The sequence below is a fragment of the Idiotropiscis lumnitzeri genome, chromosome 19 (assembly GCF_059441095.1).
Source record: "Idiotropiscis lumnitzeri isolate Australia: NSW breed Sydney's pygmy pipehorse chromosome 19, RoL_Ilum_1.0, whole genome shotgun sequence".
Lineage (NCBI taxonomy): Eukaryota > Metazoa > Chordata > Actinopteri > Syngnathiformes > Syngnathidae > Idiotropiscis > Idiotropiscis lumnitzeri.
Window position 1 is genome coordinate 8,741,373 of NC_142409.1, and position 12,045 is coordinate 8,753,417.

Consider the following 12,045-nt stretch of genomic DNA (forward strand, 5'->3'; position numbering starts at 1 on the left):
CAGCAGGATGACCCAGATACAGCGAAGGCATCGCACAACAGGCCATGCAAAATCACCCAAGCTAACAGCCGCACACAACGCATTGAAAAAAAGCATATCAATAATTTCTCAGGTCACACAAATTACATGGAGATTTTATAACATGGAACTAAGCGACAAGAAAAAAAAATCAAAAGAAGAAATGGACCAGAATATAAGTGGTCAGTAAAGTATATTAACAGACAAATTGGGTTCATCACCGCATGGAGGGGTGGAAGTGTCGTCACGTTTTAAATCGACATGATATGTAAAATATTTATTCTCATGACCCGCTTATGTTAAAACACATCCCTGTTCAATTCAACAGGAGAAGTGCTGGCGGAGTGATTTCAAAGCGCAAAAACCAATAAGCGGAACAACTGATACTTCTTAGTAGGCTGTTGTGCAAGGTTGTCATCCTTGCCGGTTTGACATTCTACCGCCCTCTGCTCTCGACGGGAATCAACGTCAAAGTTCCCTCGGGCTTGAATTTTTGGACGTCACGTGACCCAACCCAGAAAACGAGAGACGTGGCTAAAAATGTCCTATCTACACATTCTGTTATATCTCAATGTAAATAAACCACAACTTTCTATTAACAGATTCTAAATTGTTCAATACCGGCCACGATTGCGGGAAGAATTGCACATAATAGGAAATAGCAAAGTTGAACGATTTATCTCCCTAACGTGGCAATCTTATCTTGTCAACACGCATATACGTGCCACGATGGTAAGCACTTCAGGTCAGTTCCCTGTCACCATGGCAACAACCTGAACACTGAAGACAGCTTGACGCTGCTTTGTGGCTGCATCATCTGTGTTCAAAATATCCATTGCCTGTTGCTTCTCGTTACCCCGCACATGCTTTCTCCATCGGTGTTAAACTTGTTAATTCTTGGAAAATTATTTGTTTGTCTTTATTTGATATTGTTTTGTTCATCGGCAATGCAGTCCACAGTGTTTAATGTACCCCACATAAAAGAAATAAATGATGAGAAAGTGGTCACATGCACAACGAGCTTTGTTCCCCCATGCACTTGGCATTAGCGCCATCTGGGGGAAACACTGCGAATCGCATTTTTCATCTCTCAAATAAAGACTAACTTGTCACTTCCAAAAGACAAATCTCTGTTTTGCAAGAAAGCATTCCACCCAAACTTTTTTTTTTATAAACATAAACTACTTAAATTTCATCAAGGAAAAAAAATCAATTGACCCCCCCCGTCCTCAATAATTATATAATACGTGATGTATTTATATATTTAGTCATTCTTATTAATTAAGGACTAGCTTCTGCCACTGGTAGATTTTTTTTTGTTTTCTCAACATCATAGTTATACATTCCAACACATGGTAAAAATCTATTAGGAGTAAAGATTTTTTTAATATATATCAATGAGTGTCAAAAATGTTTTTAGCGAGACATGAATTTGCTATTGGCCAGTGAGTACAATTTAGTGCGAACTAGTAGATCGTATGTGTTTCAAAAATTTCCCTCCACCAAGTATGCAATTAAGAGTTACTAGTATACGGCTGTGCTACACTAGTCTACATAACTTATGTATAATAAACTGGTCTTGCATGGCTATGACGTAATCAGAAGGGGTGCTGAGTCGACTCTGTTTTTCCTGGTGAAGGTTTTGAGTAAATTAATAAAACACGTATTAATTTTTCAATCTCCCCATCATGAAGCGTAACGTCAAATAATATCCAGTGCGCATGCGCGTTCTGGTGTTCCTCCTGTCACTGCGTCCGCGCTCTGCCTGCCTTCCAGCGTGTAACATGCTTGGAACCGAGCCGCTAGCGAGATAATAAAAAAAAAAAAAAAAAGAAAAAGTGAGGAAAAAAGGTCGCATTCTGCCATTTCGCGGAGTATGGAACGTATTTTTTTCTCAGCTGAGAAATAAGGACATGGAGCGCTCCTGATCGGCAAGCAGAGCCATTCGTGCCTCATCTGGGATCCGTTTCGATGTCTGGAGGTCTGGCCATGTCTGCAAGAGAAAAAGGAATTCTATCCAAGGACAGTGTCAGTCTGCTCCCTTGTTTCTATTTCGTCGAGGTGGGTCATTCATTTGTTAAAAAAAATAAAAATAAAAAGCCTGCTGGATTGTGTAGACGTTCAAAAGCGTGCGCCATTTCCTGATCAAGTCATTTGGATTATGTAGGTCAAAACATTACACACAGAATAACGTCGAAATGAAAAAAAAAAACTGTGATTAAAATGATTTTAAGCTCAAATATGAGCAAGGTGATGTTGCAGCAACGTAAACACAGCCACACTGTTAAGGGCTGCAACACATAATTAGGGACACATTAGCATTTGCAGCAAAATGCGCTGAAGTAAAAAAAAAAAAAAAAAAAAAGGCAGGAAGAGACCATCGGTGATGTCGAGGGGATGAGTCGAGGGCACAGGTGTGAAAGTCAAGGCCAGGCATCGAGGAGGAGGGCATCATTTCTCAGACACATTTACTTTTTCATCATTCTTACTAAATGCATTTAAAACCAACAGAATTGAGAAGGAGGTGACTTTTTTAATTCACTTTTATTTGAATATTTGATGCAAAATAGAAACAGTCAACATTTATTTAAAAAATATTTAAAAAAAATGTACATTTATTGTCACTGACTTAAAAATGATTGCGAGTTATTGATATGTAATAACACACTCACACATCATAAATACAAATATAACGTAATGTAGCCCTCAGATGAAAACAGGTCAAAAGCCACAATGAAAACGACGAGATACTTTAATTGCCTCCTACTTCAAATTTGGTCGTAAAACAACCAATGGGAAATGCTTAGCCCGTCCAGATTTCATGTAGCTTGTGGTGACTGCCCGTCTTTCCCAGCTTGACAATTTATGCATGCTCTAATTCACCAGTGGCCTGTGGCTCTCCAATCAAACTGCCGTCATATATTATAGATTTGCCTCTAATGCTGTGTGATGGATGTTGCATGACTGAATGTGTCCTCCTGCTTTCTGTTATATTTCGCACAAGGTTGGGGGGGGGCTTCCCCCCTTCCCCCACTCAATGCAAAATAAGTATGCTTAAATTTGAGGCTTTAGGAGCTAATCGCTGAAGTATCCGAGCCTCGTATTGTTTTTGCGAGAGAGGCTTATTTTAAAAAATGAAGTCAGTGCTGAAAGTTCGAGCACTTGCACGTGAATTTATAGCCAGCTAATTCTCAAGACGGTCGCGAGTTGACAGAGAGCAGACGTGGTCATGGAGCATTCGGCTCGACCAAAATTGCGGGTCAATAGGTTTGGAGGAGACCGAGCTGGAAGTCACAAATTTCCTCAACACATTTTCCAAGGATTTGACTGAGTGGGAGGATGTGGACGATAAAAAATTTTAAAAGCAGCACAGAGCCTCGAGGAATACCCGTTTGGATTGGGAGGGGGGGGGGAGTCCTGGGATCTCAAACGTATTGTTAGACAAATTTGACAAATGATTTTTCTTCTTCGTTTGTTGTGAAAAGAACGTGAATGGATCGATATGCAACAAAGATCTACAGACTTCGATTGCAACGCAAGTGCTTTGTCGTTAGCAGTCTGAAAATCCAATGAGACGAAAAATTGTTTCCTTTCTGAGCGACCAACGCAAATAATTACCGGCTTGAGACCTCGGCTTTACGAGAGGTAAAAAGTCTGTCCCCGCCTCTCGGCCGGCACCCTTGCCAATATAACTTCAAGTCAAAGCCCGATGCGGCCTGATTTCCATTTTGACAAATCTATTATTCAAATGCCAGTGTCTTTTCTCTGATCTCTCTTTGCAATCACCGAAGGCCTGACACAAACACATCGGACTGCTCGTTTGCTATTCTCATGCACGAGGTCCGTTAATAACCGCGTAATTACAGTGGGTTAAAACGATGCGAAGGATTTCATTGGGTAAAGTACCCGAATCAGATAAAGGATGGATGGAGAAGAACAAAACCAATTTGCAATAGTCTTTAACTCACTGACTGACGTATTTAGCCGTCAATGGTAAAGATTCATTTTTTTTTTTTGGTGGCGAATGAGTTAAATGAACCCATCCAGGAAAAAGTTGATGACTTCATTCAATTGTATGTAAATCTAATTTCCAGGCCTCTACCCTTATCATCAAATCAAATTACTTTTGTCATCCAAGCATGGCCTTATGGCGGACATTTGTAGCCTTTTCCACAACCGGTAGTGTCAGATTTATTACGTTGACATTTTTGTCCGGACACTTTATGACTTGAAGGCGCCTGATGTGATTTTTGTGCCTCGGTTTCCTTCTGTAGCTGCCGATCTTGGTGTCATCTATGGTCAGCTTGTACTTCCTGGAGTGGACAGATTTGTTCAAGCCGGTGAAGTCGGGCTTTAACTGTCATGACCGCAGTCTGAGCCTGCCCTACATCGACCCGAATCATGAGGTCATCCCCCTGCTGATGCTGCTTAGCCTGGCTTTTGCAGGGCCCGCCATCACGGTAGGAGATGGGTCAAATGATTACCTGCGTGGTACTTGAATATCATGTGTTCAATTGTTGGCGAATTAGCGGTTTAAGCAATCCTGTCCGTTTGTTCAGATCCGTTTTAAAAGTCACACTTGGGAGCAATTGCAGTCCTTGATGTAAATATTACCAATTGTTCGAGTCAATAAGTCAAATCATGTGTCCACACTGGCAAAATGTTGTAAAAATTTAAGTTCTAGCCGAGGTCCTCAATCCTGTTCCTCGAGGGTTGGTGTCCTGCCCGTTTTCCATCTCTCCCTGCTGCTACACACCTGAGTCAAATCAAGATCGTTATCTAGCATCTGTAGACCATCATTTCAATCAGGTGTGTTCCAGCAGGGACATATAGGAAACAGGCAGCCCTCGAGGTACAGGATTGCAGACCCCTGCTGTGCACTTTGGTGGGAAAACCAAGGCTTCTGGAGCGCAAGGGAGACTTTGGTCATAAAATAAATCAGGAAGTTGGCCCCCCGGTGGTGAACTGCTGAGTGAATCCCTCAACATTGAATTTTTTTTCAAGTTCGGCAGGCCGGATTAATACTTATAATGGGCCGCATGTGGCCCCCGGGCCGTAGTTTGCCCACGCCTGCTTTCGACTGTTTGTTGATGATTGAATGTCTATTAACAGATCATGATTGGAGAGGCCATCCTGTTTTGTTGTCTCTCGCGAAGAAAAAGCTGCACCGGGGCAGAGGCGAACATCAACGCAGCTGGCTGCAACTTCAACTCGTTCATCCGCAGAGCCATCCGTTTCGTCGGTACGCTTATTTTTCCTCTAAATTTGGCATTCTTAATACACCGTTCGTGACTTTTTTTGACTTTTTGTCGTCATTTTCCTCAGGTGTGCATGCGTTTGGGCTTTGCGCCACGGCCCTCATCACCGACATCCTTCAACTGATGACGGGTTACCCAGCCCCGTACTTCCTCACGGTGTGTAAACCGAACTACACCACTCTGAACATCAGCTGTGAGCAGAACCCTTACATCATGGACGATATCTGCTCCGGGGTCGATGCTGCAGCGATTAATCAGGGCAGGTCGGTAATATTTAAAACATATTCAGACAGATGAGATACAAGGCGTGAAACTCTAAATTTGGACTTTCATGCCCGTCAATGGCAGTGAATGAGTTCATTTTATTTGAATTATCTTTTTATCCTTTGCAGAAAATCCTTTCCGTCCCAGCACGCTACTCTGGCATCATTTGCAGCTGTCTATGTTTCGGTGAGTATGTGGACATGCAAATATTAAAATTGGCTGCATTAAATCCCCAAAAATTATATTATATATTATTTGGGGGACTGGAGGCAAAATTTGTATTCATGTTTTTGTTTTGCCGTCCCACTTGTTAACGCGAAATGTTCATCAAATTTATGAACCTGACTGATGTGTCAACAGATGTACTTCAACAGCACGCTGACGGACTCGTCCAAATTGCTCAAGCCCCTGCTGGTCTTCTCCTTCATCATCTGCGCAATTATTTGCGGTCTGACGCGGATTATTCAGTACAAGAACCACGCCATTGATGTCTATCTGGGATTTCTGATTGGCGGAGCCATTGCTCTCTACCTGGTAAGTTTTCTTAAATTGAAATATATTGATATAAACGTATTGTGATACTTTTGTAACGTGTTGACCCCAATTTGGTGGCCAGCACATCGGTTTGTTCATTTTTTTTTTGGTCATAGATGATATATAAAGTGGTATCTTGGCTTGTTAGCATCGTCCCCATGCTCCTTGTGAGTGCGTTCATGTTGTTGTTGTTTTGTATGACTGTCATATTCAATAAACGTGTAAAAAAAATCGGCGACTGTTACACTCCTATTTTTTGGGGATTTATCGGAAAACAGGATTTTGGAGCCGATCGAGAATGACATTGCCTTTTCCGTCATATTGTGAATCCAATCAATGACGACAGTGATCAATCGATAAATAATGTCATTCAAACCGATCACCGATTTAATTGTGTCACCAGGGTCTGTATGCAGTTGGAAATTTCCTCCCTAGCGAAGAACTGAGCAGCAGCCTCCCTTCCCAGCCTCACTGCCCCACCTGCTCCTTGCCGCACATTAGCCAAGAGGCAGTCCTCCACCACCTGAAAATGAAAGCCAGCATATCGGGGGAGCCCGGCATTCCCACCTCCCAGTCCGAAGGCCTCCTCCATCGCGGCCTCCCACAGCAGAAGGGCGACGATAGCCTGAAGTGCTCAGGCAGAGATGCGGACGGGATCTCGTCGCACAGCCCACGCGGCAAAGAGACCATAGTGACCTTTAGCCAAACCCTCCCTCGCGTCCACACACCGCAAGCTATAGCAGCCTATGAGGAAGCAGCCCGACGTCACGCTGCCACCCTTCACCATGCCTCCATGGATTCGAGCCGTTCAAAGCAGCTTTTGTCGCAGTGGAAAAGTAAAAACAACCACAAATGCATGCTCCAAGTTCCGGACTGTTTCCCACCTTCAGGAGACTTATCAGTTCAGCCCGCTCAGCATCCTCATCATCATGGCAGCATGGAAGTCCGATCCAGTTCTGAACCGTCGGCGATGGGTCTCGATGCAAGCTTTGAAGCTCACGCATATCTGTCCAAACTGGCCACGGGGGCAAGTACCACTTTGCCGAGTAACTGCAGCGGCATTACCGGTGGAGCCAGAATGCTGATGCAATCCCGACCTGGGTCTTCACAACTGGTCCACATCCCAGAAGAATCGCATGAAAATTACCACAGTACGTCCCCAACAACAGCAGGAGGAGGGAGTGACAGTGTGTCGTCCGTAGACGGCACCGTTCAGGCCAACTGGCAAAGGGTGGCCGAGAAGACGGCAATTTGCAGGACTAACGACGAAGGCAAGAAAACGCAGCCGCGAATCATGCAAGTGATCGCCATGTCGAAGCAGCAGGGTCTCCTTCAGGCGCATTCCAAAAGCTTAGATGAGAGCAGCACTGTCGGAAGTTCCCAGGGCTTGCCTCACTACCGGGCTTTAAATACCGAGAAGGAGCCAGGTAGCACGACGGGACCCAGCTCGCTGGGTAGCACCACAGGAAGTATTTCCGGTAGCACCGGAGCAATCGTCAGAATAGAAGCACACCCGGAAAACAACAAACCGGTGATCCAAGCTCCTTCCACCGACGGGAGTGGATCGTGGCGGTGGCGATCTCTGGATCACGGCAACGGAGTCGTCGTAGGGCACGGGAGCACGGGAAGCGGGAGTTTGAGGCAATCCTTCGATCTCAACGATCTGAACAGAGACTCGGAAAGCTCAGACTCGATACGAGAAGAGTCCATTGACAGGAAGCGTGCTTATCACGTGAATACCGCCTCCGTCACGCCGCCCACCGTTTCTGTTCATACAAGCCAAGCCGAACAGAAGCTTCATAATCGGAGCCTCTCGACGATAAGAGTCACTCCGGGGGATGTCGGCGGCGCCGGATCTGGTGGAGACACGGCGTCGGAAATCCCCTCAGTCGCCTCCAGTCGGGAATCTACACTACGGCGGAAAGGCCATAATGTCATCCTGATTCCAGAGAGAGGAAACAGCCCGGATATCACCAGAAATGTTTTCTACAAAGGAGCATCCATACCGAATAAGGAATAATGCACAGTGACTGACGTCTTCAGGGACATTTGTGATCATGAAGCAAGCAGCTTGATTTTCAGGGTGCTTTCACTCATGCACCCGTTGTTCCCGTTTAATCAGACTAATTCATTTCCTCCGTTAGGTTTGAGTGTCGATTTGGTGTGAAGGAGAGGTCATCAATCCTGTTCCTCGAGGGCCGGTGCCGATGTCCCTGCTGGAACACACCTGATTCAAATGATGGTTTACAGAAGCTAGATAACGATCCTGATCATTTGAATCAGGTGTGTTGCAGAAGGGTTGGGCCATATGGCTGAAAATTATATCGTGATGCAAGTATGTCATGTCGCTATATATCGATATATATCGATATATTATTAGTAGTAGTAATTTTTTTTTTTTTTTTTTTTTTTTACGATTGAAAATTTAAAAAAAAGGGAAAAGGACTGAATTCCAATTTGTTTTTTTTTTAAATGTAACATTGAATCTTCCAAATGAACTTGAAAAAAAGTCAAACGCATGCCGGCCTACCTTGTGATGCGTGTCCGGGGAGGGTGCTTGTCCGCTTCTCCGGAGCTCTCGTGCACTGGAGCTACGGGCTGTTTCCACAAGTCGGCCGGTAAGTCGACCTTTCGCCACCCGTTTTTATATTTTTGTTTGTTTTGAGTCACGCTAGCTCAGCGGCGCATGCGTAAACCTCAGGTCGTATTTCCTAAATGGGAGGGAGTTGTGACGAGTTGGGCCGTGATAGGTCGAATCTGCTCCGTTGTTTTATATATTTTTTTGGGATTGATAATTTATCGATATCATTTTCTATTGATATCAATCACCCAACTATCGCGATACATATCGATATCAAATTATCCTCACAGCCCTAGAAAACAGGCCCTCGAGGAACAGGTGTGAGGAACAGGATTGAGGACTCCTGGTGTAAACAGAAACGACGTTCCGGTGAAATCAAAGTGGTCTCGGTATAGTTCCAACGAATGTGCGTTGCCGCTCCACCTGACAACTGGAAAAAAAAATCAGGTTGAAGCATTTACGGTGACGTAACGAGAGTGATTGTTTGAACCTGCCTTTGGTTTAACGTACGTGCATTTAGCTTGCCAGTATTGAAGCAACACATGCTAAGGACGTCCTTATAAAGTGCTAAACTTTAGCCTGGATGATCGCGACAGTTTGCCAAAAGGACAATTTAGCTCCATTTTGTGTCGCACTCGCACACAGTCTTCCTGTCTACATCCTTACTCACCTTTCGCTAACCAATCCAACACGAAAGCAATGTTTGTTGAGACGCAATGTGATTCCGTTGAGATTTTTACAGAGTGAAAATGGAACAGTGCGACCAAATTTCCCACACCTGATGCATAACACAATATTACCGTTCATTATATATACCATCAGAAAATGATTTACGTAGCATGAGATTTTTTTTTGGTTTTTGTAAACGTTAACTAAAGCACAACCTTTTAAGTGTCGACAGAAATAATCACTGTGTACTTTGTAGCCACTAAGGACACTTATTTTATTATCTGTGATTTACCAGTGGTGTCAATGGATTATTATTATAATTTAATTTTTTTTTACGTTTTAGATATGAGCATCAAAAAGACAGTATGGAAAAACACATGCTTTTTCGTTTGTGAGAGCAGTTTCCGTTCCTGCACTGTAGTCGCAGTGTGTTTTTGAGAAGGGTGCTATAACAGAAGATACTATTATCTCAGAAAATACAACCAAATTAAAAAAAAAAAAGAAAAAAACAACGATGACGTGACGTATAAGAAAAATCCGTTTTATATTTTGGCTCTTTTTGTGGATAAACACTCCATAGAAAACTGATTTCAAACCATAAGTGTGCTTAGTATTCCTTCTGTAGCTTTGAAATCAAATAAGCTGTCACTTGCACTGAAAGCGTTTACCGTACTTTGTACTATATGCTGTATGACCATATCATTAGATTCAATTTATTCGTATCGCAGATAATTTTTTTAATTTTTTTTTCTTTTTCGGAAAAAAAAATCGATTTAACTTTATCACACAATATGTGAATATTTTCCGGTATTATTCACACAATACTATCTGAGACTCTTTTTTTTATTTTTTTTTTATGGACATTGTATGTGGGTAATATTAAGTTCAGTGGAAAAAAAATGCTTCAAAGCATAAATCCAATCTTCATAAATGATTTGTTTTCAGTTAGCGGAAAATATTTCAGGGTGCCTTTTCCCCCCAAAAAGTGAAAAAGAAATGTACAGTGTCTATTATTTAAAATTATAATGACTTTTCTGTAGCCTTCATTTATAGATGCAATACTAAATATCATAAATCATCACGTATGACGACCCAGTATGCTGTAGATCTTGGTCTATCACTCGAAAATCCCAAAATGAAAAACACAATTGAAACAAAACGGCACAATTGCAGCCTGCCGAACAAATTCTAAACAATATTCCTCAGTCGTAGTGTTTAATATTCATAATTTCGGCTGGATGTGTTGTTGGTGTTTTTCTTTTGATGCCAGAATCGGAGGAAAATAAAACTTATTACATTCCAGTAAATCCGTGGAATCCCCCCCCCCCCCAGAGCGTGTTGAAAATACATCCAAAGCCGTGATTTTTCATGTTTTCCGAATATAAAAAAGGTTGAACTATAGCAGGCCTTCACCATATTGTACATTATTTAGAATTCAAAATTTTTGCATGATTTATTCAGCGTATCATTCAATTCATGTGTTCTCTATATGTGGTCTGTTTTTATCGTGTGATCGGATAAGGACTCATTTGCCATAGCAGGCTTTCTTACTTTTGAACTGGCGCTGTATTATTTTTAGACAAACACCGAATTTGACTGCTTTAAAAAAAATATATATATATAAGATGTGTAAACTTTAGATTTATTTTACTAATTGTTTTCTGTTAACAGCAATTTAAATGGCATTTGAATACAGGATTGTTTGGAAGAGTACAAATTATTTATCATTATTTATCACGTTTTAATAATTGAGATTAATAATTTTTTTTTTTTATAATCGAGCAGCCGTCCAGTAAACAAAACGTTTACACTTCAGTGGGAGATCATGAGCGTAAGTGAAATTTTAAAGGTATTTTCAGCCACTGAAAGCCAGCTTAACAATTTTTTTTAAACATTTTTCAAATGATTTATAAAAGAGGGTTGCAGGAAAAAAAAAGGGACAAAATATGTTTTGTATAGGATGGCAAATAACAGATTATCTAAATTAGTTGTTACATGTTTTCATGTTTACCCCCCCCAAAAAAAAAATTTCTCCATGAACGATCATAATGAACAACATTAAAATAGCATCGTAGACATAAATATTCATCAAAAAAAGGTGCAGAGAATTAATTCCCAAATTGACCGTAAATGACCGTAAAATCCTGCCGCATTATACACACTTTGTGCTTAATAAAACTGTCATACAATTCAATGAAATAAATGTTTGAAAAGCTCTAAAATATTAAATTGCAAATATATTGCTCTTAAAAGTGAAACAGAATTCTGTGATTCTTTCACATACCACAAGAGGGCGCCATCTTATCATACTTTGGGGATCCTCGATTTAAACTGCAGCATCCACCTCACCATATATCCAAACTCGCCAAAGTGTTTGATTAAAGTTCCTCCTTTTCCATTAGAAGTGAACGGTAATGGACTGAAGGCACCTTCATTGCCGGATCTGTAATTTTTTATTGACGAGAAGCAAAGTGCACTTCGGCGTCAGCGTCGTCTCATCCCCACTATGTCCGCTCTCTGGATTTTTTGGTTTGGGGAATAAACCCAATATCCCGTATGTCTGAGTCACAAATTAAATTTCACTTTCCTTTCGTTTATTGCTGTGCAAGATAATCACAATTAGCCCGATATTTCTTGATCAACAACCATCACGCTGAATCATACGATGAGAAATGTACGCGTTCCTTCGACGCGATAAAACGACAACCCGTTCAGAGCGAA

The 12,045-nt window shown here is 41.8% G+C and overlaps 1 protein-coding gene across 2 annotated transcripts; it reads left to right on the top strand.

Moving 5' to 3' along the window:
* The first annotated feature begins 1,776 nt into the window (after window positions 1-1,776).
* On the top strand, window positions 1,777-11,085 carry plppr4b (phospholipid phosphatase related 4b). 2 transcript variants are annotated; one of them, XM_088282938.1, is made up of 7 exons: window positions 1,777-2,079; window positions 4,293-4,478; window positions 5,131-5,260; window positions 5,344-5,539; window positions 5,669-5,726; window positions 5,901-6,074; window positions 6,478-11,085. In XM_088282938.1, exons 1-7 carry the CDS (start codon window positions 1,990-1,992, stop codon window positions 8,092-8,094), a joined length of 2,451 nt encoding a protein of 816 aa, XP_088139064.1. In that variant the 5' UTR covers window positions 1,777-1,989; the 3' UTR covers window positions 8,095-11,085. The 2 variants fall into 2 exon arrangements, with proteins under 2 accessions (XP_088139064.1, XP_088139065.1); XM_088282939.1 differs by lacking the exon at window positions 4,293-4,478.
* Window positions 11,086-12,045: the final 960 nt, after the last annotated feature.